General features: G+C 33.8%; 1 protein-coding gene across 7 annotated transcripts in view; it reads left to right on the forward strand.

Annotated features, from left to right (window-relative positions):
- The window catches only part of DNAH8 (dynein axonemal heavy chain 8), a 115,759-nt gene that overhangs the window by 2,753 nt on the left and 85,779 nt on the right, over nucleotides 1–27,227 (forward strand). For 2 of the 7 annotated variants that reach the window (XM_048935569.1, XM_048935570.1), the window contains exons 3-24: nucleotides 213–347; nucleotides 3,222–3,306; nucleotides 4,003–4,148; nucleotides 4,828–5,017; nucleotides 5,425–5,588; nucleotides 6,245–6,421; nucleotides 6,760–6,873; nucleotides 9,220–9,327; nucleotides 11,017–11,118; nucleotides 11,914–12,060; nucleotides 13,000–13,197; nucleotides 13,338–13,414; nucleotides 13,875–13,974; nucleotides 14,744–14,863; nucleotides 16,155–16,290; nucleotides 17,193–17,380; nucleotides 18,404–18,484; nucleotides 21,786–21,902; nucleotides 22,439–22,558; nucleotides 23,392–23,533; nucleotides 24,643–24,752; nucleotides 26,487–26,593. In XM_048935569.1, the coding sequence (XP_048791526.1) occupies nucleotides 213–347; nucleotides 3,222–3,306; nucleotides 4,003–4,148; nucleotides 4,828–5,017; nucleotides 5,425–5,588; nucleotides 6,245–6,421; nucleotides 6,760–6,873; nucleotides 9,220–9,327; nucleotides 11,017–11,118; nucleotides 11,914–12,060; nucleotides 13,000–13,197; nucleotides 13,338–13,414; nucleotides 13,875–13,974; nucleotides 14,744–14,863; nucleotides 16,155–16,290; nucleotides 17,193–17,380; nucleotides 18,404–18,484; nucleotides 21,786–21,902; nucleotides 22,439–22,558; nucleotides 23,392–23,533; nucleotides 24,643–24,752; nucleotides 26,487–26,593 (2,864 nt within the window). Of the gene's footprint in view, nucleotides 1–35; nucleotides 348–884; nucleotides 920–3,221; nucleotides 3,307–4,002; nucleotides 4,149–4,827; nucleotides 5,018–5,424; nucleotides 5,589–6,244; nucleotides 6,422–6,759; nucleotides 6,874–9,219; nucleotides 9,328–11,016; nucleotides 11,119–11,913; nucleotides 12,061–12,999; nucleotides 13,198–13,337; nucleotides 13,415–13,874; nucleotides 13,975–14,743; nucleotides 14,864–16,154; nucleotides 16,291–17,192; nucleotides 17,381–18,403; nucleotides 18,485–21,785; nucleotides 21,903–22,438; nucleotides 22,559–23,391; nucleotides 23,534–24,642; nucleotides 24,753–26,486; nucleotides 26,594–27,227 lie in introns of those variants that run through there. The other 5 variants (XM_048935571.1, XM_048935572.1, XM_048935573.1 and 2 more) reach the window with 5 other exon arrangements.

The raw sequence follows: 27,227 nt of genomic DNA on the forward strand, positions 1-27,227 counted from the left end.
ATGTGATTCTCCTTGCCATATCCTCTGTTTGCTTCACGCTTTTTAATAATTCATAGTAATTTGCTCTTTGGTGAAAGTACACATACTTTTAAAGAATAAAACAGTTACGGATCTGTAATACAAGACATTCAACCTTAGTTGTAAGTGAAGTAGCAGGATACAGTTGTGATCAATTTGTGTATTTTCTGTTTGAAAGATGTTTAATGTTTTAGGCTCGATACAGAGAAGCAAGAGAAAACCGAAGAACAAAAATTGACGCTTCATATAAATACGTATTTGAAGTTCTCAGCATCAGGCTAGGTTTAGACTTAACAACTGTGGAAGAATTGATTTTGGATGTCCCTTCGGTGAGTATGTTCTGTGACTCTGTTGAATTTCAATTATTAGTCAAAATATGTAGCAGGTTACCCACTGTTAATCATCATTTAGATCACTTCTACCAAAAAGTGTGATAAATAAGGCATGCAGTTCATCTGGAATGATACCTGACTAAATAATTCAGCTTAGTTTCCTGGAAGATTTTCAAGTTTCCCTTGGTTTTGATAGCAACTTTTTCGTATTTCTTACTTCAGGTAGAGCTTAATTATTGCTATTATTTTGACCTAGTGGATTCTTGTCATATCCACCAAGTTTCATTCTTTTCAGCCTAGAATTATTATATTCTAAAAATAATCGTTTTTGTTTGTAAGGCAAGTTGTATGGGAACTGCTGAGTCACGGCCTGAACCTCTGATTAATCACCTGAGGCGAGCCATGAGTCAGCCAGAGGAGCACAGGTGAAGGCAATTCACCTGTGCTGCCAGAAGGGGTGGAGCCAGGCTCCAGCCCTCCTAGACCTATTTAAGAGCTGGCTACCAGAGGGGAAGGATCTCTTCTGGAGATCCCCTCTTTTGGTGTTTTCTGGTGAGCTCAACCCAAGGGTAAGCTCTTCCACTTATTCTCTTTTTGTTATCGTTGTCTACTTTGCCTTACTCTCTTGATTATATTGTGATTATAACATCTTGATATCTATTGATTATACACAATTATACTGTGATTATAACATCTTGGTTATACACAAGTCTTGATTGAAATGTCAAAGATAGTGCAAAAATAAGCGAAACTTCACAGAAATGTTTGTAAGAAAAAAAAAGTTCTTTTAGGAAAAAGGGAGAAGATGATCCGTTTCACCAATGTTGTTACATTTGGAAAGGCCTGCTATATAATTTCCAGTTTTGAGCTCCTCAGTTATTTATAAATGTATGAAGGTGTTCCACAGTGCTTGAACAAACACGAGCATTCGGCTTAACTGTTCGTTTAGTGTCGAAACTGAGCATCTATGTTTGTAAAATACAGCCCTTGTTGTCTCTGACTGCGTGATATTTTTGTTGGTTAGAGATTAGACTTAGCCTTCAAAATTTAACCAGACGTTATCAACTTTGATTAGATACATCAACTTCAGTTCTCTGATACAAGCTGAATATATACTCACATTCAAAATTATTGTTCATTGTTTCTTTATTGATATTTATACATCATAAAATAGGTATAATCTTTTTTATTGTTATGCTTACATAATATCAAGTTGCTTTAAGCTTTGTCAGTTAGCTGATGTTTTGTTGCTTTGCTGTTGATAAGTGGAATATAGTTTTAGATCATCCTGACTTCATATCAAATTGCTGTTCTGCACTGTTTGATTAACTCAGACACATAAGAATCTTTGGGATGGTGTGTGTTGCTTTCTTGTTTGTTTGTTTTCTTCTTATTTATCACCATTTCAAAACTTTTTTGGTTAGAAATTGTCCATTTTTAGTTCATACACAGTTTAGGCCTCTGGGGCATTGTCGACATTGTCTTTTAACAATTCTCAGTTAGGAAATTCCCATATACATGTAATGTCTCTGACATTTATAAGTTTTATACTTACAACAGTAGCCTGTATGCTGTATTCACATAGCAAGTGTTTGCACCACACGTGCTTGAAACATGCTGCGTTTGCAGAAGCCGTAGGCACAGGGTTAGCTCTTATCTTACCTTATTTATAAAATCATTCAAGACCATGATATATAATTTCTCCTTTTTCTTTTTCCAAATCTTGTTTTGTCACTGACCTTCCAGCACTTTATCCATTTATTTTATATGTGCTATATAGTACTAATTGAGGGGGGATTTTTTTTATTATTTTTTTATTTTTATTTTTTGCTGTTATAGCACTCATCCCCTATTAACTATAAAAAAAAATAGAAGTGCAGTGTGCATTTCTAGATCTGGCTTGCTTATACTTCTTTTATTTTTGCACAGCTTTGTCTTCTCAAAGGAGCAGGTTCAAATTACATCCACCTGGCGGACAATCATTTCCCCACCTCTCTTCTAATTCAAATTATATATATGCTTATTTTGTGGGGAAAAATCCCACGAAGTTGCTTATATGAGAGATAACATATCTAGAGTTTTATGCTTTGTGTTTGAATAGGTGATGCTTCTCCAGACATGTTTGCTAGCTAAATTTCTGACTCTGTTTTTAACGGGAAGGAGTTCATTACTTAAGTAGAGAGCCCTTTAGTCAAATAGTTTGAACGCTCTTACTGAGTCGATCATTCTTACAGGTAACTATAGAGACTGTGAAAGAAGGTAGATTTTGAACAGATCAGTGCATAGAAGGCTTATGCCGTACTCTGAAACCTTCCAATCTCCTCTAGGCCTTCTTTCAGTGCTTTACAGAGCTTTTCAGCTATGTTCATTTCTTTTTCTAACTCATACAGTCTGGTTTTATCAGGAAATATCAGTTGCCGAATGTGTTATGTTACTCCTTTTTTTACCACTGAATCTTACCTTTAGGAGTAGAGTTGCTATAGCAGGACATGTCAGATCATGCAAGTTTGCCTTGTGTACTTCTAAGTCTCTTCATGACCGTTTGCTTGGAGCCGCTCCTTTAGACTTGCAGATCTGTGAGGGTAATAGAATACCATCTAGTTTCTCTGCACCACTGCTAAAAACCATGAATGTATGACATACAGATATCAGAACTAAGTCATCTGGATGAGTGAGATAAGTAATTCAAGGCAATATTTCAACAATCTGCTGTTTTGTGACTTCTCATAACATTTGAGTATGAACAGCGCACACCATCAAAACTTGAGGCGGTACCGTGGACAAATGATGTTGCGTATGTTACAGCCAAGTAGAAAATAATGATTTGAGTGACAAGTACTTGCATTTTTTTAATTTGTTTCAATTTAACAGTTTGAAGAATTTGATTCATTTTTTGCCAAGGGAGGAAGTAAAGCATTGAAAATTTTCTATCAAGAAGGAGATGTACCAGGAATAGGTAACTTTTTAACATTAATACAAGGCAGATGTAATAATGTCATCTACTGTTAAATTTACTGTTAGCCAGAATAATAACTGGTTTTCATTTCAGAGGATGAATCGTATATCAATAGATTATCACACGGTAGGGTTAATAGTGAAAGTAATGCAATAATGAGCCTGCAAAATGAGGAGAAAATAAAATCCAGTTTACCAGAATAAATGTAATTCATTTTCTTTGTGTGCCTACATGTATTTTTGAAAACAACCTTAAAGCTATCCCTATGATACTTCCTTACTTTTCCCCACCATTTACCTGTTTTCCATACCCTGCTTTTTTCTACTTTTCCTTCTTCCTGACTCACGCCTAATTCCTTACTAATTCTTTACTTGTTTCCCTATTGTTTTCTTGAGTATAATATCTTTGATAAGGTGAATGAGAATCAGCATATAGTATATCTTAGTCACCAGGAAATGGAAAGATGATGGACCAGAGCAAATTCCCTCTTCAATGCAGCGCAATACGCTGAAATTGCTTTGTAAGGCATACATTCTGTAAGTTTAGCCATGGATTACTCCTTTTTTTTTTTCTTACCTTACATACAGAAGATGAAGATAAGTGATTTCTGTGTTGAATTCTATTTCACTGTATTTCAAGCATTTTGTAATAAATCACTTTTAAAAAAAATAGTGACATCTATGAAATTCTTTTCAGAATGTGGTCGGACCATTCCAGGTGTTACAAAAGGAAGTAAAATGATGCGATTTTATGTGAACACACCGGGCAAATTAGTAGGACTATGCTTGTTTTTCGTTCGTCTTAAGAATGACAGCCATATAAAGGCCAAAAGTATACATGAGGTATTCTCTCATACAGTTTTAAAAACAACTTAAAAAGCAGATAGTTTTGTTTTGTTATTTGTTTCACTATTGTTATGTTAAATTTACTGTAACTCCATATTTTTGAATGTTAAGTTGTATTGCACTGTGCTCTCATCTTTGGGGAGACAACGAAGCGCTATATTACTTCAGCAAGTGCTTAGGGTATCTGGTGAATTCTGTCTTGCAGGGCAGTTGTTAAGGAAGCAGTCAGCATTTAGATTAGTTTATCATTCTCTCAATCTTTTTTTTTTTTTCTTTCTGAAGAAGGTAAAGCCGCTAAGTACATTTTGGGTCTGACAAGACCCTAAAATAGAAGGACTCACATTTGCCTAGAAGGCTTCATACATAGCAAATTTCAGCAGAGAAAGTTTATTTGCATCTCTCTACTTTTTGTGTCTTTGAATGTGTGAAATGCACGTTTATCCTAAGGAAGTTATGTAGCGTGAGATTTTCTGCTGTATAACTACGTGAGACAAGTTATTAGATTTGTGTGGAGTTGATTCTCATCAATGATCAACTCACTTCTCCTTATGTTAAAATTTTCATATGCAAAATCAGAGTGCTTTTATTGAGGGAAAAAAAAAAAAAAAGCTGACTTTGCAATACTGTTTCCATTCTAAGTTACTACATCACTAACAATTATTCTGTTACAATGCAGGATATATTCTTTTGTGTTTTGGATGCCACTGAAGGGCTCTTACGTGGTGTTAGGAACATGTTAGAAAATATTTTTATCCCAGCTATCCTTGCAACAAACAACTGGGGTGTTTTAAGTCAGAACAAACAGGATACAAAAGACAAACAGAATTTTGTGGAAAGTATTAGGAGATACCTTTCATTTCTACAAGGTAAGCTTTGCATTTAGAAAGGAATCAAATTAGAGGAATTATATTTAAGAATTTTATTTTAAGCACAGTAGGGCACAGGTAAGCAATGTACCTAAGTCTTCAAGGAAAAATGAAATTATCAAAAGCTTGCCTGATAAACATGTGGAGAGATTATTGATTGAGAAAATTATCTACTGATAGATTACTTCTAAGAAGGAATACACGGGATTTGAAAGAATTTTCTGTTTTATGTAACTTCAATAAAATGCCTATTGTATCAAAACATTACATTTTACAGATATGTATTCCCAAATGTAAATTGCTTACACTGGTAGAAACAAATTTTCAAGTCTTAACTGGTTCTGTATTGTAATTGCTTTCTTCTTTCTTGGTTTCATTTATTTTTTTTTTAATTTGTTATTATTCAGGGGCTATAATAAGTATTGAAGGAACTGTTGAGTTGAAAAAAATAGATCACATCAATTTTTCTAAACTCCAGTCCTTTGAGGAAGTAGCAGCAGCAGCAGATAATCCTGATATGATTCACCAGTTAGAAGAAGCACTTATGATCTGGCATAGACAAATTGAAAGAGTAAGTTGTTTTAACACATCTATCCAATATGAATGTTGTTAGATACTTATAAATGATATATGAGACTTGCCTGAAGTTATTCTAAGGTTACATCTAGATTTTTGTCTGAGTATACCTGCCATTTGCTTCTGCGCACACACACATGCTCATGGTTATGAATTATGTGCTATGTTTCTGCCAATCATCAAGGTAACATTGTTAGAAAGATGTTTGACTTGGCCAAGTATCTCATCACCAGAATAAAAATGTTAGTGAAATGTAAAAATATCTGGCTATATGAATATGTACATGCAGGTGAGTGCATTTATGCATTTACATCTGGTTTATTGCACTTATTAAATAACTGTTCCATTTTTACCATTTTTTCCCTCCAAAAGTGAGTGTATTTCAAATTCTTATTAAATAAAAAACATGCTGAGATCCACCCAGTTTTAACAACAGGTGAACATGCACATCGATTGCCTTGACTTCAGTATAAGAATACCATTAATCACAATTCTGAATTAGGATTCTTTTCCAAGTCAGAACCATTTTCAAATGTCAATAAAAACAAGCTTGTTCCTTTTAAGTTAGTCTCCTTAGAACATTTCTTCTTCATAACAATTTGTCTATTCTCTAAAAGAGCCTTTTCTTTTCTTTTTCCAATCTGATTGCAGGTTCTGATTGAGAGTCAGCAGATGAGGAAGGAAGCTGATAATTCTGGTCCATTGACTGAATTAGAGCACTGGAAATGTATGTCTGCTAAATTTAATTCCATTATTGAGCAGATCAAAGGATCAGACTGCAGAACTGTCATTAATATTCTGAATATTGGACATTCTAACCTACTAAAGGTAATTTTTTTTTCTTTTTTAGTAGACAAACCTTGCAATATTTATTTCTATATATATTTGAGAGATTTTTTTCTGAAGAGAGTTAGAAGGGGAAAATTTAGATATGTTGCTGATGCGCTTGATGTAGTGATAGAAGAAATTACAGATACTGGCCAAAAAAGTTAAAAAAAAAAAAAAAAAAAAAAAAAAAAAAACACCTTGCATCAACTTGCATTACTTGTTTTGATAGTGACTTTAAAAAACAATTTTCCAAGGTTGGTTTCAAAGCACATCAGTGCAAGTTAAAAGAAATAGTTCATTATCTATGAAGTCTTTTCACAGTAAAGTTTTCTGTTTAGACGTGGCAAGAGCTAGATGCCAGAATCACAGATGCTGCAAATGAATCGAAAGATAACGTGAAATATTTGTGCACGCTTGAAAAAGTTTGTCAGCCTCTTTATGACTATGAGATTGTAAGTATACCTTTCATTATTCGCTAAGCAAAGTTCAGTTATTTAAAACGTCCATTAAAAAATTCCAGTGTAAAAGGAATCTTCTGTGTATTTGTTTACATATATTGATATTTTTTTGAAACATCTGTCTAGCTGAACTTATAACTAAAGTAAAACATTATTTTATTAGAAGTATATTTATAAATATGATTTATCAATAAACAAGTACATGTGATTGCCTAGTCTGTCCTCTGCCGATACTATTTTAAAAAATACTGAAATACTAAAAATATTAAAAAATACTAAATATACGTCTATATAACTAAAAATATAAAAATATATATAAATATATATAAAACTAAATATACGTAAATATACATATATATATATGTAAAATACTGATTTACAGTGCAAGGATCTCAAAAGACGTAGTTCACTGAAAATTCCAGATGCCAATTAATATTACACAAATGTAACCAAAATGCCAGAATTTCAGTTATATAAAAAATAATGGAAACCTAATGAGGCCCTAAATGCTTCTTGCAGGGTAAAATAATATTTTGATGCTGAAAATTTTGTTAGCTGCTGCTTCTGCAGAAATTTCAGCTAGTCAGTACTTAAATGTTAGATTGTTTGTGTTGTGCTAATTAAGTAAAAGATATTCAGTTTAATTTTTACCATTAATTATTATAACAAGGACATGTTTGTAAGGGCTGTTGCAGGATAAGATGGAAGGAAGAAATAGCCAAGGGAAGAGCTGTTTCTTCCGTTCTTTTTTATTTATTTTTTTTTTTGAGTCCTCTCTGTTTTGATCCTACATGATTCCTGTCCTCCACCAGAAAGTGTTGCATATTTTTCTTAACTTCTGGCAATTCAGTATCCTAATTGGAATTTAAATTGAGGGGAAACAAAAACAAACAGCAACCCCACCAAACAAACACAAAAACAAAGCAACGGAAGTGTAGAATGGCAGAAAAGAGGACTAAGCAGCTTATCTTCCTCAGTGCTTCAGTCTATCGCTAGAGGGTGCCAGGTACCAGGGAATAAAAAACATAGTCACGCGTGTATCAGACTTAAATTGTTTCGTAGGAGTTACTAAGATACTCTAACATAAATACATTTGTGGGTAGGACCCATTAAAGATCTTATTAGTTTAGTAACACGAGAGAATTAGCTTCGTTCTTTATTTAATCAGGAACACTTTGCATAAATCTGAACTTCTGTTCTTTCCCTACTGTGGGGAGGGCTTAGTGAGGAGCTTAGTGCTGCTTAGCTGGTTGCTGGGCTAAATCACAACAGTTGAACGCTACTTTTAAACTGCTTTGGGTAATTTTTTTCAGTGTCACTACACTACTGAATTTCATACCTCCATGAAGGAAGTGCAAATAATTTGCTGCTAGCTGTGACTCATGAGTACAGAATGTTATAGACATCAAATAAATAAATATTTTTCTCATTAAGTAGGTAGTATTCCTCCATTGATCATATATGTTTTGCATGCTTCCCATGCTTAGGGTTAAGTAACATTTTTCTAGCAGAACCCCTTTACTAGTGAGTAGTTGACAAATGAGAAAGTCCTATCCTGTAACCTTCCCATATCGCATGTGGTATGACTTGTGTCACATGTGTAAGAGCAACCTGGGCCTAGTTGATATTTGCTAAGTAACTACTATTTTTCAGCAGTGTCCAGATGTTATTTATGAATAGTCTTCTCTTTTGCCTTTTTGTTTGTTTGTTTCTTTGAACAAAGTATTTTGGAAGTGGTTCAGTGACTGAACAGCAGTAATGTGGTCACTTAGTTTTAATGGTATGAACATTGATTTTATGAAATGTGTATAGGATTTCGATCTTTTATATGACTAACGTTCATTAATAAAATTAATGCTGTGACAATTTTGACTTCTGTGGAATCTCTGAATGAAACATTTTATGCAATGGTTATTTTTACAATGTAAGTGCGTAGAATACATTTAACAGCTGTACTTGAAGAAAAACAAAAACATTAATCATGAACAACCACTGTCAGCTGCCAGAAGAATATTTTCTTTTGTGCCAAAAAATGCAACCTGTACTTCTGGATTCAGTGTTCAGTTATGGGGATCAAAATAACATTAAAAATATTCATATGAATCTCTTTATCTGACCAAATAATCTGAGAGTTTTATTGTGTATTAGTTGAGATTCCTCTGACAACGTGTTGAGCGTGATTAGATTTTTTTGACAGGAAACTTTTTTGTATGATTCAATGACATTTTAAAGATTGCTCAATGTGATTTAGGCAAAAATTTAATTTAGATGTTGTAAATATAATAGAAATAGATTTGCTAGCAATAGAAAATAAAGTTTTTCTCAAAACTCTGCTTTAAGGTGTCAATGAGAAATGGAATACCAAACTTGATAAATGCTATCCGAATGATTCACAGTGTTTCAAGATATTACAATACAACTGAAAGAATGACATCTTTGTTTATAAAGGTAAATATATTAAGCTTAATAATACTCAGTGTAAAAACCATGAGTTTTTTTTCCTGAAAAATATGAGATATCTAATTCTATTTAAATCAGAAGGACAGTTGTTAAAAATTGGTGATAAATAGTGGGTGTATGTAAGGGAAAGGAAAGGAAGCCTTTTGATCAAGAGCAGTTTGAATTCAGAGTAGAAACATCTTTTGGAATGAACTTTATTACCCTTGGTTCAGCAAAACTGAATTTTTCCTCTTAATAATTGTCAGGATCTGAATTAATCTCATCTGTTACTTGCTAAATGAAAATGAGAAGTTAATGCTTCATCTGTGATGTTATATCACTGCTTAAAGTTCTTAGAGGGTTAAATCTATAGATATTACATTTTCACCTTGAGATGACTGTTTTTACAATGTAAAACTGTTGCAGCTGTTTTCCAATTCATTGCTTAATTGGACAGTGCTGATAAAGATATGTGAATATGAGTTGTAAGGTATGAAATAGGTAGGAGACAAAAGTTAATTTCTGTGGGAATGAACTGCAGGATGAGAAGAAAGTATTTGCTTTTGCAGGCGGTAAATTCATTCTCTCCCCTGGGGAGACATGATTGTGTCTCTCAGCATATCAGATGTCACCTAATTTCCAAGTTCACTGTGAATTTGCTGCCACTAAGAGCTTTGAAAACAGCTGAAAACATCTGGGCAATTCTCATAACTCAGCTGAGCATTCATCTAGCTTTTTTATTTGTGTACTTCTCGAAGAACTTGGAATGCTAGTGAGATTTGAATACTCTCCTCATGTCTGTAATTGGTAAGACCCCTTTGGCCCTCTGGCAGCCTATTTCTTTTGTTGCCAGCAAGTATGGTTTTTCTGTTAGCTATTGCTTCCAGTAAGCATATAGGAGACATCGATAGTGCACCTCAATACATAACTTTCTTTGTTTAAAAAAACAAAAACAACCCAGGATATAATATAGACTTTTCAATTTGATTTGAACTAGAAGATTAAGATTAGCCTTTTCTGAGGCTATCTTTGTCTATTACTTGAGCTGTTTTCTATGCTTCAATTGTTAGGTATGGATTATGGAACAACATTTATATTTGGCTCGTCAATAATTGGTTTTTAGATTTTTGTGTACTGACACTTGTTAGGGTCTATTAATGATCTGAGGGATTGAATGTTTCACTGCAGAGGCTAGTTTACAGCCAAACTGGTTACGTGAAGCTATGAAACAGCAAGGAGAAATTCCATTGCAATCTAAACTTTTTTCATCAAAGCTCGAATGTTCATCTCATACTGAATGCTTCCATTTAAAGATCATCAGAGGGGATACTGGAGATCCTGCTTATAGCCTCAGATCTTATTGTGTAGGTGAAGAATAATTAGGATGAAAATTACTTTGTTATTGAATTGTCTTTATTCGTGTGTTTAGTGACATTCTGGTTTTATGCATATATATTGCTATTCTTATGAATTCCATGTACATAACTTGAGTATGCTTCTGGGGACGTTTTAAGACATTCTATAAAGTGTTTTTCTTTTACGCTGCATATATTATTTTGCCATTATTATTCCCACAAGTAAAATTCATTCAAACTCTGATAGTATTAATACACGCAAGTAGGAATTTTTACAGATTATGTGAAAAAGACAAATTTTCTTCTGAGCTTCAAACCTTATTGTTTCATTTGTCTACAATAGGTTACAAATCAAATGGTTGCGACATGTAGAGCATACATTACTGATGGTGGCTTGTCTCATGTATGGGACCAAGAGACACCAATAGTTATTGAAAAAATTAAGGTTTGTATTTTGGTATGTCTGTTATTTTTCTATTAAACCTATTGATTACCTATTGATGTGCACGAGGAAATTCATATCAATATGTATCAAGTACTTTACCCCTCTGCTAATTTATTTCATGCTGCTTTGATTGTCTTCTCATTTCTTATCCCACTAGCATTTGTTGAAATTAGAATGGCTTCATTTTCATCAGCTTTTTCCATCACTGACCTTGGAATTGGCATCTTCACCGTATCTGTGAACAAAAAATCTTATGATCCTGCGTAATCCATGTTCTTCCCTGCTGTCAATCTCTGATATGGTGCCGTCTTCCTCTGCAATAGGAAACTGCATTTGAATAGGCTTCCCTCTTTAAATAGGCTTCACTCCTTCCAATTCCAGACTTCCTTGGCCGTGAAGGTTCAATGGTAATAGAGTTTTCGTCTTCCTCAGGTGATGGTGGCATAGTTTGCTTTTACTTCTCATTGTTCTTCTCCATTACTAATTGGCAATAAATTAATGTTACTGTCCTCTAAACCACCCTTTATTTTTCACATCACCTAAAGCTTTCCTGTTCTATTTTTGATGGCTCATTTCCTATTGTGTCTTTCACTGGACTGTACGGTATGATTATATGCTGCAGATACCTGCTAGGAATACTAAAACAAAACAGTTGTACGTAAGCCATTACTGCATGGTGACTGAAACTAGACTCAGTGATAATTAACTACTTGGGAATAACAGTGGATTTTGATTCTCTTATTTGTTACATATGAGCGTAGCTTAAAGAATGATATTTATTTCTTCCCTTTTTAGGATTGCATTTTCCTACTGAAAGAGTATCAGAGATGCTTTCAGGAAACAAAACAAGAAATTTTGGAAAATTTAGGAGAAAAATCATTTGAAGTATCTGAAATGTACATTTTTGGAAAATCTGAAGCATTTTGTAGGAGATTAGAAAAAGTGAGTAAATTATGTGTTTTTATTGTCAGTACAGAATTAGGGCTCCTCCAGAGAGCAGTTGACAAAGCAAACCTAACTTTACATGCTCTTAATAGAAGTGTGGAAGAGATTTTAACTTTTCTTTTGAGAGAAGTTTGACACTTCCATAAAGTAAGCTAAATATTTTAGAAAATTACCTTGCAATGTTCTCCTGAATTTGTCAATTTTTCTGTGTTAACTAGGTGGATTATCTCCATTAATCTAGATGTACATTGCTGTTTTTGGAGGCTTAGAGTAATATGAAGAATATCAAACTTCTCTTATGTGAATGGTGACCTAAGTCATTAAAAACTCCTGTTAATGCTGAGCACAGTTCTTCAAATGATTCTGTTGTTTGCTGTAATCTTAACATTTATTTTGCCAACCTAATAAAAGAACTTCATCATCTGTGGGGTTTGCATGGAACAGATAATAGGTGTTTCTAGATGCAGAATACATGTAATAAAGTAATAAGAGAGTAGTGAGGTAAGGAAGGCAGGAATTATGTGCTTCATTGTTGTTTTTTCTTATCATGCAGTATGCATATTGCAGTCTATATAGTGTTCTTCTATACAGTGAAACCTCTTCATATCATCACTCTGTATACATCATGTTTATAATCTATATGACTCTATTTAACTAATAGTCAAACATGGGGAAAAAAACCACCTCCAAAAAACCTTTCCCAACAAGCAAAACAAATATGGATTTATGTTAATTTGAGTTATGGTGATAACTGATGTTGAAAATGGAGTTAACTATGCTCTGTTGAAGATATTTTCTTAGAAGCCAAGCATTTCTGAATGCATTAGTTAATTTGAGAGGACTAGTTATCATTTACATTATTTCCCTCAGGTTTTAGTTAATAGAGGAAGTAAACAAAGTACTTTTATGAGCATGATTATAACCTTTATATTTCAGATTACAGAGATGATAAATGTAGTGCAAACCTTTCGTGCACTGAGTATGTCTACCATTGAAGGTATAGATATAATGGCAATAAAATTCAAAAATATCTACCAAAGTGTTCAAAAGAAACAATACGACATCCTTGATCCAAGAAAAACGGAATTTGATGTGGATTTTGTGGACTTCATGGCAAAAATTGAAGGTTTAGAGGTAAATAGTATTGCAATTTATAACTTAATTGGTGGAGGATTTCATCACTACTGTCTGAATAGTACTACATTAAGTCATTATCAGACATCAAAATATTACAGTATGACGAGAAAAGCTTTACTAAATTATGTGTCTCTTAGGTACAAATACAAACATTTATGCGAACTTGTTTTGGAAGAATTTTGTCTTCACAACATGCACTCCAGTTACTTCAAAGGTATTGGCAAATATAGTTTAAAAGATTTTAAAGCAACATGAAATTACTGATTTGCTCAATTTGAATTGCGTGATAAATTTTGTAGTAAAGGATCTAGTAATTTTTTTTCATTATTGCTGTTATAAATCATTTATTTACGAGAAAGTTGTATTTTAGCTTTCTAATACGAATCAATATATACTTCTGTTTCTTCATTTCATTACAATGTCTTTTGCATGTACAAGTTAATAAAACAAAACAAAGAAAAATGTACGTAGGTAAGTAGAACTAGAGTAGAACTTTTCATGTTGCTCGAACTTGCCCAGGACAACAGCCAAAAAATTACACTGGCTGAGAAACAATTCCTAGATCTGCGCTTCTTTCATTTTACTTAATATTCATGTATCTCAAAATAGAAAGAAGAAAGAAGAAGAAAATATTGTTTTATAAATATAATTTTAGAAACTTGTTTTTAATTCAGATTTCAGAATCTGAGAATGCCATGCCTTCAAGAAGAAGTAAAATATACAGTTGCTTGTATTCTTCAACATTATGTGGCAGAACTTGAAGTTATTAAAAAGGTACTTTATTTCTTTGCAGTAAATTTCAAATATTTTAAAATAAGAACAAATACTTTACTATGCATAATTTGTATTTACTCTGTCTATTTCAACAACTGACTTTCAGTGCTTAACTAACAAGGCTTCTTTTTTTTTCTATTACAGAAGAGAGGCCCGAGTACATAGGAAAATATGACAGATACATTGCTCTTCCTAGCAAATGTATCATAACACAAATTCAAATTTTGAAGCAAAACCTTTGCTTTTATTACTTCTAGTAAACAAAAAATTATATATGTACTGACAAGTGTACATCTGAAGATACCTTTTATTTTGTTATTTTTTGAGTCCTCTTAATTCTCGTTTATCTATGTGTATTATCTAATGATGTGATAGTGTAACTAGTTAAAAAATGTGGGTGAATCATTTTTGTAATTTTGCATTTGCTTACGTAATATACAATTACTACAGAGTAAATGTGAGTTCACTTCTGGAGACTGTTCACATCATTTGATTTAAACATTTGAAGGAGAATTCCTTTATCATCATTTTATATGTCTGCAAAGGCAACGTTTGTATCTGAACTCGATGTCCATATTCCCTTTCTATTCATGTATCATGTTGTAAGCCAGTGAATTTTTCTCTGCATGCTACCATGTCACTGCATACAAATTTAATTTGTTTGTAAGAAGATGACTGCGGTAGTGGAGGAAGAACAGTTTAAGGTTTCAGAAGGTTTTTTGTGTGTTTTTTTTTTTCTTTTTAATTCATTTATCTAACAATATTGCAGATTTACCAAATTCATAAAGATGACCCCCCTCTTGCACGAAACATGCCACCTGTTGCAGGAAAGATACTGTGGGTGAGACAGCTCTTCAGGAGGATAAATGAGCCAATCAACTATTTCCATGTAAGTTGATGTGAAGAATAATCAAATGTTATTATTAGCAGTGACCTTACTTCAATAGAGGGACCGTACAGTTTCTGGCTATGATGTAGAGACTTCTCATATGCTGGATAACCTGTATATTTGTATGTGAATTGCTGTTAAAAATAAATTCTACACAAAAACTACTGCTGTGAATCCAAGCTGTAATGTTTGACTTGTGTCCCAACTAGCACACCAAGCAGGAAATATGCACTGATTTGTTGATGCAGCTTTGTTCACCCAAAGTTGTATTACACCTTTTCAGCCACTGCTGTTTTTCTGCTTCTGTTTATAATGGCAGTCTGAGGCCCATAAAGTTGGCATACATTTTATGCTTTAATTGAATACTCACCTCTTCTGTTCTTCTAGTCATGAGGTCTTCTATGGAGAGTAATGTCTATTTACTAAGCCTAACTAAGTAACTAGGAGAAGCTAGTAGCTTAAGGCATGAGTGTGGTCTGCTGGACATCCTGGAATTGTCTGGTGTGTGTATTGTGGTGCCACTCAAGGAATTTATGAGTATCCTCACAACAACTGCAGTATTGTAACTGGTAATCTGATCACAAGTTCCACTGCAGATAGTCTCTGTACTAGTCTGGGAACAAAGGACTCCATTACTTATCTACTCAACTCCCCATTTTCTGTAGAACTTCACATACAATTGAAGGTTCATACTGCCAAAATATTCCTTGACATTTTTAATCCTAGCAGATTTTTTTGTGTCTTCTGTTGGAATAGTCAGAATCTTCCTACATTAAAATCTGTTATATTTTATGAAACTTTTGAAAGATTCTCCTACAAAGTTTCTAGGGTCTTCTGTTAAATTCTAAGTGAGGGATTTTTTTTCTTGTTTCCTTCATATAAGAAAAATGATTGCCTAAATATATTCCAAATAAAAGAAAACTGAAGTGTCACATGAGATCAGTAAGACATTTTAATCAGTAAAAATCACTGATCAATGAAGAGAATTTAAAAAAAAAAGAAGAATTTTTATTTACCGTTCAGTTTTAAGTAGAACTGAGCATCCATTTCACTGGAAATTACAGATGTGTAACTTTTACATATACTATATAATTACTATTAATTACTCTACAAGTTCATATTGACTTCACAGTCCTGCAAAATTGAGTCATAAGTACAATTTTTAAGAACTCTGTAATTATAATTTGTAGTAACTTAAATGAGGTATAGTCAGTAGTTAAACTGAGAAAAACTGAAATGGGGTGAATGTCTTTTGATGTGATTTTAATTTGAATATTCCCCGTTTTAATAGAAAAATTCAAATATCTTGACAAGTCCAGAGGGTAAAGCAGTCGTTCGATTATACAACAGAGTTGCGTATGTCTTGGTGCAATTTGAGGTAGTCTATCACAATGCGTGGATGAAGGAAATTTCAGAATTACAATATCGTAAGTAACTGAAATTGTAATTGGCTTCTTTTAATTGTTATTGAATTCTACGTAATGCAAATCAATTTATTTTTAAGTCTCATTCACTCACAAAATATGCAAATTAAAGATGATCAAATATGTTGGTCCAATAATGCAAATTAGTATTCCTGACTATTATTTTAATCCAATGGATTGCAGATTTGGTACATTTTTTGACAGATAACTGGAAGAAATGTACTGAAACAAATTTAACGTCCACAACGCTTTGTTTCTATGTTCATATTGTCTATGTATACCATTTAAGAAATCTTTATATTTCATTTCCACTGTAGTAACTTATATATTTGAGGTATCACAGTCCCTCTCAGGACAAGTTTAGCTTTATGGCTAGGAAAAAAATGTTTTATGATGAAGTAAGCGTTGACTTTTTTAGTACATTTTTGCATGTAAATTGTAGACACTTTGTAGCTTCAAATCTACAAAAAGATCTAAAAGAATAAAATATTAAATTTGTGTAATCCCACACTTAACAGATATTTATACTTTTGAGATTTTTGAAATATTATTATCTAAGCATTTATCTTCTGAATGAACAAATTCCTGTAAGATCCTGAGCATCTCCTGAAAATTTTCCATTTCTTTAAAAAATATATGTTCATAATTTTATAACTCAAACCAAGAAAAAGTATGCCACAAATAATACTGTCTCTGATGCTTGCTTTGTTCATGATGATATAGAGATTATATAGCGAAAACTGAATATGGTGTGTTGTTTGCATATTTTCTTATCTGAAAGTCATGTAAAACTACTTTGCAAATAACCACATATATTTAATCACTCTGTAGTAATGTTAGAAATGTGTCTGGTAATAAATGAAACTTTTTTTGTCTTAAAAACTGATATAAAAATGTATTTACAGCCTTACAAGCCACAGTGTTTGTACGTCATCCTCAAACTGGAAAGTTCCTGGTTAATTTTGATCCCCAGATTCCAGAGATCGTTCGAGAGACCAAATGTATGATAAAGTTGGGTTTGGAAGTGCCAGAGCAAGCCAAAAAGATAGTAAAAGTAGAAAATAGCCTGAAGTCAAACAAGTTGCATTTAGAGGTAAATTTAAAAATTGTTATTTTTACTTTGGAGGAAAACAAGCACCAGTTTTTCTAAGGTTAATCATTTTGATCCTTATTATCCTTTGGTAAAAGTAAAAATTTATTTATCAGGATAGACTAAAATGAATCAGCTCTAGAATTGTACTATTGTAGTTTTTCCTTAGATCATCATTAGTATTTAGGAATATGCAGATTTAGACAATAATTAGCGAATTTTACAAATCTCAAGTATTTGTAAAACAAAAAAACCTCCAAAACCAAACAACAACAAAACTTGTCTGCAGAGACGAATGTGAAAACTGGAAATGAGGTAAATCAATGGAATGTGCAGGTGGACATAGAGGATCTCATTTTAAACACCGGTACTGCTGTGTGCTATTTGATATTTGTTGTACCTTGTGGTGCATTAAATGTATTCTGGTGATGAAACAAACCTATCCAAAATGCGTTTACTCTTTGAAAATCAGTAAAAAGCAGTTCAGCAGAATTGAAGTTTGGAACACTGTGTTTAGAAGATACATTATGAGCCACAAAAACATGAAGAACTTTACAGACTATCTGTGAGAGAAGTCAAGTGTCTATCTTTTTCAGTATTTACTACAGTCTTGTCTATAAGTTTGTATTTTGGGGATTAGGTATACCACATGAAATTTTGAGTGTGTCTTCTCCTTTTTTTTTTTTTTGTTTGTGTGTGTATGTATGACAAAAGTTTCAAACTGTCTTTAGCTTTAGAGAAAGATCATACTTTGTACAAATAGCCAGTTTTATTACCTTACAGATACGGTGTACATAACTATGTAATGCCGATATAAAATACTTTTTTTTTTTTTTTTTTTTTCCCCAAGAATAGCCCTACACTGCCTTCCTTGTTGTTTTGGATTTTTTTTTGCTTGTTTTGTTTACTTTTTATTTGATTTTTTTTTTTCCTTGATGATTTGATTACATAACAAGTTGTTTACATCACTGAAGAAAGCACTTTAAAATGTTCCTTTCGATACTACCCTTTCCTAATAACTTACAGGGTCTTCTCCAATATTATGAAGATTTATGTCAAGACACACGAACCATTTTTGTAAATCTAATGGCACCAAAAATGCAAAAGGTTGGTATCACTAAATGCACTTCAGAAGAGTTTAGAGTAACGTAATAATAGTTTACAATTTAAAAATATTTTGAGTGATCTGTAAGTCGAATACTTATGAATTTTGCTAAAACCTTTGAGACCAAAAATTTGCTCTTTGTGTCCCTCAGGCAATAATTCTCAAATAATATGTATTACAGTAGAATAATCTCAATGTCTTTGAGATATAAGCCCAATAGAACAAAGGATACAGACTTTATGGGTGTTTTTGTCTACGCAAGTCTATCTTTGACATGGAGATACATTATCACTTCTTTCAATTTATAGATTTTCATATATTTCATTTAGCTGCAGTACTAAATGTTGTGGTCTTTGGAGATAATTATTAGCTTTGTGAATAGAGTCATTCAATTCACTGACATAGAAAAATTGAGTCCGTGGTAAATATGATTATACTGTGGAAGGAATAATATATCTGTGTATGTATTTAAGGGAAAGCTATTGGCAAAAGAGAATGACCACTACTGTACAAACAACAGAAGACAAAAATGTTTTTTGGAGACAGAAGTCTTCTCACTGCTTACAAAGATGGGAAGAAACAACTAATCCAAAACTGAAATGAACAAGTCTAAACTTTTTTCAATGGGCTAAGTTGGTTAATTATAGCATCATCCCCACATTGTGGAGTTAAATACTTTGCGCCAAAGCACTAAAAGTCTACCATTCAAATCCATTTGGGTGATAGAAATAGCTTTATTTGCAGATAGCTGTGTCTGTACAAGTTGAATCATGTTTTCAGTCTGTGATCTTGATTCACAAAAAGAAAGCATTAGAATGGAATGTGTGGAGTCCCACTTCATAAATGTCAAGCTGAAAGAGCAGGCATGATAGATGACAATTAAAAATTAACCATGAGTGAAACGAACTCCAAATTTCTCAGTAATATAAGCAAAACAAAATTTCTGTCACTTCAGAGATGATGGAGATGTCAAAATTTTAAATTGTGGTGGCTTTATACCACGGCATCAATGAGAGGTTTAGAGAGAATAATAAGGAAAAGTTTCAGGAGAGCTCTGTGAAAGAGGCTGAAAAGGTTGATTTCTCAAGGTTTGTACATCGTATAGAACTTCCTTTTCCTCAGAGTTTCATCTCCATGGAGGTTCCAGGATAAAAATAAAGGACCTTCATGTATATCAGTGACGGGAAAAGGAACTGATTTCAGCTGTGTGCTGAATATTTTGGAGGTGACAAGTACAGAAGAAATAGACCATAAGAAACCAAGAATTTAGTAAGAGAAATGATAAGGAAATGTAGTGGTTTTTTTTCTTGTTTGTTTGTTTTTGTTTTGTTTTTTAAATATCAAAGTGTATATAATAAAAGGTTTGACAACTGGCTCAGCAAAAGTGTGCCCTGCTACCCAAGATGACAAACTGCATTTTGGGATGCATTAAACACATAGCCAGCTGTTCAAAAGAGATAATTTTCCTGCTATATTTAATGTTGGTGTGGCCTCACCTTGAATATTGTGTAAAGTTCTGGGCTCCACAATATAAAATGATATTAAGGTAATTGAAAATGTTTAGAGGAGGGGAACAAAACTGGTAAAAACTCTGGAAGGCATGTCGGATGAGATGAGACTGATGATACATATTTTGTTTAGTTTGGAGGAGTCTGAAGCACATTGCAATGGCACAAAGCTGTACCAAAAGAGATTCAGACTGGACATTAGGAAACTTGTGTTTACCAGGAGTGTGGCCGAACTCTGGAATAGCTTCCTAGAGAGGTGGTTCATGACCCATGTCTGTCAGTGTTCAAGAGGCATTTGGACAGTGCGTTCATTAATATGCTGTAACTTTTCATTAGCTTAAAGAGGTCAGGTGGTTGGACTAGATGACCTTCCAAGGTCCATTCCAACTGAACTATTCTATATTTTTCTAAAGTTTGGAGTGAAAAATACAAAGTTCTAAATGGCAAGAATAGAAGATGTCTTTAGATTTAGATTTGTGTTGGAAAGCACATAATCATGGCACTTAGAGGGGATTTCAACCACCCTGACACTTACTGGAAGTAAAGCACAGCAGACCACCAACAATCAAAGTAGTTCCTGGTATAGGAACCCATGAGAAAAGATACTATGCTAAACCTTGTCCTCACCAACTAGGAAGGGCTGATGAGTAAGGTGAAACTCAAGGACAGCCTTGGCAACAGTAGCCACAAAATAGTGGATTTGAAGATTCTTAGGGCGTCCGAGAGGGTGTGCAGCAAGTTTGCTGCTCTGGACTTTAGGAGAACAGATTTTGGTCGACCTCTTTACAGAGCTGCTTGGCAGGGATAAAGCCCTGAAGGAGAGAGGTCCAAGAAAGCTGATCAGTATTAAAGGACCATCTCCTCCAAGTCCAGAAACAATGCACCCCAAGAAAGAGGAAGACAGGCAAGGATGCCAGGGGATCTCTGTGGATAAACAAAGTGCTCCTGAACTTATTTTGGTGCAAAAAAAAAAAAAAAAAAAAAAAAAGTATAGGGAGTGGAAGCAGGAACGGGAGGACTACAAAGAAGTTGTCTGAGTGAGCAGCCAGAGATCAGGTTAGGAAAGCTAAAACCCTTACAGCATTAAATCTATCCAGGGAAATAAAGGAGAACAAGAAGAAATTATTCTACAGGTGTATCTGTGATCGAAGGAAGGCCAGAAGGAAACTGGTTGAAAGTGCCACAGAGAAAGCTGAGGTACTCAATGACTTCTTTGCCTGTGTCTTCACTGGCAAGGGCTCTAGCCAAGCTACCAAAGTTGTGGGAAGTAAAGGTAAAAATTTGGAAGGTATGCCCACTGTAAGTGAAGATCAGGTTTGAGACAATCTAAAGAACTTGAAGGTACACAAATCCACAGGAGCCCATGTGATCCTTCCACAGTTTCTGAAGGAACTGGCAGATTAAGTTGTGAAGGTGCTATCCATCATATTTGAAAGGTCATGGTAGTCTTGTGAAGATCCCCACTGAGTGGAAAAGTAGAAACATTAATCCCATTTTCAAGATGGAGAAAAAAAGATCCAGAGAAATATGTACATGTATTTAACTTGTGACAACCACTAAAAGATCCTATCCAGGAGGACAGAAAGAGGGAGATCTTTGCTAGGCATGTAAATTTAACAGCTGTGAACAGAGGCTATGTATGTGCTACCCTTCTCCCATTGAAAATTTGTAAGCTTCTCTACAAAACTTACACAGCTCTTTACCTCATCAGTGAAGTTAGTGATTCTAATAATAATAGTATTTGTTTTGTATTTCTCATTTTAAAATAACCCATTAAATATGCTTTTATGCTTAGATGGAAGCTGTGCTGAGGCAAGGACTTACTATGTTGACTTGGTCATCAGTGACACTGGACAGTTTTTTTCAAGAAGCTGATGAAGTTCTGTGTATGTTTAAACAATTTTTGAAAAAGGTATGCTTTTGATCATTACCTGATTGAAATGCTGTTTTAGAGAAATTATTCCAAGTAGATTGCTCTTCATATTGCATATTAATGTAGGCTTACCACTCAAAACATTGTAATTTTATTTGTTTTTAAAGGTATGCTTTGTGGGTTTTTTTGGAAAAAAATTCCCTTTATAATTATGGAAGATAATTCACAGTTTTGTTTTGTTTTAAAAAGCAGAATATATTTAGCCACTGTAAATATTCCTTAAATTGCCATAACTTGGGGGGCATTGTTTTGCTTCCTTTTTTTTAATGTGTTTCTTTTGTCTTGAGAACTTTAAAGTTTGCGCGTTTACTTCAGCTATTTTTTAATTGTGTTTTTTGTCCTCCTGTTATGGCTCACTTTCTCAGAGATTTTCTTAATTTTTAAATGGTAGAGAGAGAAAATTTTGTTCTCTCTGCAAAATATTGTATTGAAGTATTATCTGTTAGAACTCCCTGGAGGAACAGATTATGTTCAACATATAGATGTAAGGCACTAACATGAACTTCTCCTTCTAGGTAAATGATATATGTGAAGTACGGATTGACTTAATATTAACAGAAATATCAAATACTCTTTTAATTGTCTTACCAGTAGATGGGCCTGTCAAAGTAGAGGATATGTTGACCTCTAATGAGGTATGTGGTGCTTTACATACATGAACAAGAATTGTTGATTCTGTTAGAAGCAATGCCTTAGTAAATTAATATAAATCCAGAAAATAATTATTTTCCCAGCAGAAATACAAAACATTATTTTTTTGTTGTTGTTGAAATATTTTAAGAGTATTTAGATATTGGATATATCATATCCAATATATATAATTTTGTTGCACATATAATTTTATTTATAAACTGCTTTATATAGGTATTTTTTTGTTGGTGGTGGTTTCTTTTTTCTTTTTTTTTTTTTTTAAGGAAGATACTTGGACATATATGTGAAGATTTTTAATTTTTACTTTTTTTTTCCAAACTGTTGCTTTTCTTTTTTTTTTTTTTTTTGAGAAGGTTAAAAATACTTTCCAAAAAACATGTTTGAGAATTTGAAAGTTTTCTTGACTTTAAATGAGACTTTTTAACTGAATGCAGGTAAACAAAATCATAAAGATTACTCAAAAGGGTTTATTTGAATTACACCAGATTCAGATTTTGACCTTCCTTCAGTATTCAGTGATTTCTTCCTTTTCTTTATTTAAAACTGCCATCGCATCTTTAAATTTTGAAAAAAAAAAATCATCAAAATGTAGTAGAATTAAAAATTTTTCAAATACAATGAAGATTTTGGTTTTAGTTTGTCAATTTGTTCTTGTTTCTTCAAAATGTTGCTCTTTCATTGAAATGAATTCTTTCCTTGATGTGGTTTCTGTCTGAAGATTGTAATATTCAGGAAATTATTTGGTTCTCCATGAAAGGGAACAATGAAAATATTATTAGTGGTACTAAGAGAATTCCTTTATATTTTTGCTTAACAGATTTATGCTAAAGAATGTGCTGAATTATTGAACCACAAAAGTATGAATATTGAAGATGCTGTTCATGACTTAATCTCTGTATTTGAAAAGAATTATGAAATTAAGTATTCTAAGAAAGCCCCCAAAAAGCAGGCACCACCAGGTAGGTAATTATGATTGTTTAAATATATATTTTTTTTGTAGATTTAACAAGTACATATCAGAATTGAATCGTTTTAGATAATTTTCTTGAGTTTTCTTCTTCTGGCCATGGTTTCATCTGTTTACCCTTCTGCATTCATTAATGACTCCTATATTAAGTCACTAGTGTATGAAATATACATATAATTGATTACTTATGGAGTTTCTAGGATTGAACTCTGTCCTGCTTAGATTTACCAAGATACACTTTTAGTAGCCTGCTGTTCTTGTAACTTTACAGTTTCTTTTCTCCTACTTGTTCTTTTTTTTTTTTTTTCTACATTTTGTTCAATTTTTTTCCAACTTCTTATTTTCTTCAGGTGAAATATAGTGTTCTTTTCAGCTACATCAAATACTTTGTACTGTCTATCTCTTAGTAACTTTTCTGTCACAGTTGTATTTTATCATAATTATCACTGCTCCCTGTACAAAAAACAAATTTTACTGGCTGGTCAATTTAATTGGTACAGTCAACTGACCATCAGTTGTTTGTACAAGGCTCAATGTTGTTCAGTGTATCTGGACCCCCCTGCTCTGGGGTGTGCTGCAAAGATTTTTAGAAGTCCTGTAGCATTGTGTTTGTCGGTTTTTTTCAACAACAGTATGTATTTTGAAAGTTTAATCAGTAAGGGACCCCCTTTTTTTTAGCCAGGATTTTTCCTCTGGGTTCAGTTTCTTTGAGGTATAGAGGTGTGGTCAGGGTTAGCACTCCAGATAGTTAAAAATCATATAACCAGGACAAGAAACCTAATGAAAAGAGGCTCCTCTGTATGGTGTTAAATAGTTTATACTGATTTTTGGCCTCTTCCAGCTGATATATTCATGTTCTTCCACTGGTCATTACACACACATTTGTACTGTATAACGTTTGTTAGCATGAAGCTTGTAAGCTGACCTCCTAACCAGGTTCCTATAAAATTATATGAAAGACATCCAGTTAGCTGATCTAGTTACTACTAAAACTAATAGCAATATTGCTTTGACTTTAAAGAGGTGGGGGGACAGCGTGCATCAAAGTACAACAAATATTTCAGTTAAAAAAGAATGCATCTATATATATTTATTTTACAGGAAAAGGAAAACGTATAATGTTTGAAGGTATTGAAGATGAAGATGGAGATACTGCAGCTCTTCACGCTGATGACAGGAAGGGCAAAGATAAAGAAGATGAGTTTAAAGAGGTATTTTGTGATAAGAAGAGGTTTATCTATTTTTAAGACTGATCAAATTAGTATAATTGAATATCTTGAGGATAAAATTGATATAAATAAGTCCTGAACTGATCCTACATGGACTTCCTGCAGGCTATAACTCTCTGTGCACTGCTCCAACATGGATCTGTGCTGTGGGGTGCACCTTTCAGGAGTGGAGTGCTCCATCATTGGTCCCCATAGGCACCAGCTCTGCAGTACTATGGGCTCCTCCATTGGCCACATGTGGAGATCTGCTTTGCATGGTGGCCATTGGCTGCAAAGGGACAGCTTGCTCAGCATTGGCCTTCCTTGGACTTCAGGGAACATCTGCTCTGTGCCTGGAGCACCTCCTGCCCTCTTTTTGCACTGCCCTTGGTGTCTGCAGGGCTGTTTCTCTCACGTTCCTCACTCTTCTAGCTTCTGTGTTGCACAGCAGTTTTTTCTCTTTCTTATATCTGCTCTCCTTGAAGCACAATCAGTGTCACTCAGTGCCTCAACTCTGGCCAGCAGTGGGTCCCTTTTTATAGGAGCTGCCTCTGATCTGACATGGGGCAGTGCTGGGCTCTACTCAAAGACAATCTCTGTAGCACATCCCCCCACTACTGAAACCTTACCATGTAAGACCAATAGAACATATTCCTAATTTTTTTTGTTTTCTTCTTAATCCAGTACAGTGAGGTTTTACCATTTTTGTCTCTTATTCAAGAAAGATAAATGTGAATACGCACCGTTCTTCAAAAATTTACAACTGGGGGGAGGGGGCAGTGTCTCTTTTGTTTTATGCTTATTTGAAGAGCTGAACGCATGCTTTTCTGAATGCATATGTGACTTCAGCCAGCTCTCAGTCTTCCAAATAAGACAAATTGAGATTTCTCAGATGTTATACTATATGTAGGTTGCTCCGAAAGTAATACTTTATGTTTTATGTCAGTGGAAACTACAACAGGTACAAAGAGCATAATAACGCTTTTTGATAGAGCAATTTCTCAGCTACAAAACACTGTTTTTCAACATAGTCAACACTATTAGCTATGTGTTTTCACCAGCAATGAAGAAGAGCCTGCATGCAATGCTCATAAACATCTGTACCAGCGGTGGTGACCAGTTGTGACTGTTGCCACTGCTGAAATGCACCACCCAGTGCCTCACTGTGGTCATATCTGTTTGGTCTCCGTAAACAATCAGCAAGCATCAATGAATATCAATGGGTACCGTTTATTCCACATGGAGAAATTCGGTGACACACCTTTTTAGAATCATAGAATCACCAAGGTTGGAAAAGAACTAAAAGATCATCCAGTCCAACCATAAACATGTTTTTCTCATACACGCTTTCCATGTCAGATGCCATTGTGTCAGAATGTCCCTCTGCTGCCATCTGTTACATGGCAACAAATTGGTGGAATGATTCAACCTCTACTGCCTCTACCTCTATTCTACCAGCAACATCAGCCTCTAACTTTGTGGCCCAACATGCTAAAAAAGGAGGCATTACTGTTGGAGCTGCCCTTGTATATGTACTTTTTTTCCATACAGTTTTTACTTAGTTATTTCACTCACAAGGTGGTTTCCTACCTAACATCAGCCCTTGTGTTTCTCATGTGGCTTACAGCATAAATTTTCTTAAACTAGGACTATTGCATTTGACCAATAGATTTTGAAATAATCTTCATCTTCCTGTCTGAGTACAATACTAAATGATGTATATTTTTCTCGTTACAGAAATGTAAAGAGATGGTTGCCTATTTCAGTTATCAGCTGCTAGATAGTCTCCAGAAAGCTACTCGACTATCTTTGGACAGTCTTAAAAAACGAATATATGTTTCAAAGTGAGTTGCAAATGCAAAATTTCTTCTGTAGCAGTACCAAAACAAGATTGTTATTTTTATGTATAATTGCACATATATATTAACACTGAGTGCCTGTGTTATTAGTCAAACAGCTCCCGACCTTTCACAGATCAAGAAGAACCAGGAGAGCCTTCACTCTGCAGCAGTGATGCTTCAGGCTCACACCTTTATGCTTTATGCTTCATGTCTTTAGGTTGTCAGTTATAGCTTTTTTTTTTTTTTTTTTCCCCCTACTTTTATTTCCCCTTGGCCTGCACCCTTTTGATTTTATTCTTATTCTTCTTATTTTTCTTGGAATTGCTTGCAAAATGCTATACAATTTATTTTCCAGTGTGAATAACTAAAACTTAAGTGACCTTTCTGTGCCATTCATAGCAGTGTGACCATCTGTTCATTTTACTTCATCATGTTGTTGGATTGTTTCCTATTGGTTAAAGATCATCAGTGCACTCATTATGAATTTTGTGTGACTATGAAAAGATCCATGCAGTTTAATGTGTTTTTTTTATTTGTTCAACTGTTTTGTAGTATTATTTCTATAGAGTTCTCTGTGGTGAATGAAACGTATAGACAGAATTTCTTCCATATATTATCTATTGAAGAGCTAGCCTAT

Source organism: Lagopus muta, chromosome 2 (assembly GCF_023343835.1).
Source record: "Lagopus muta isolate bLagMut1 chromosome 2, bLagMut1 primary, whole genome shotgun sequence".
Taxonomy (NCBI): Eukaryota; Metazoa; Chordata; class Aves; order Galliformes; family Phasianidae; genus Lagopus; species Lagopus muta.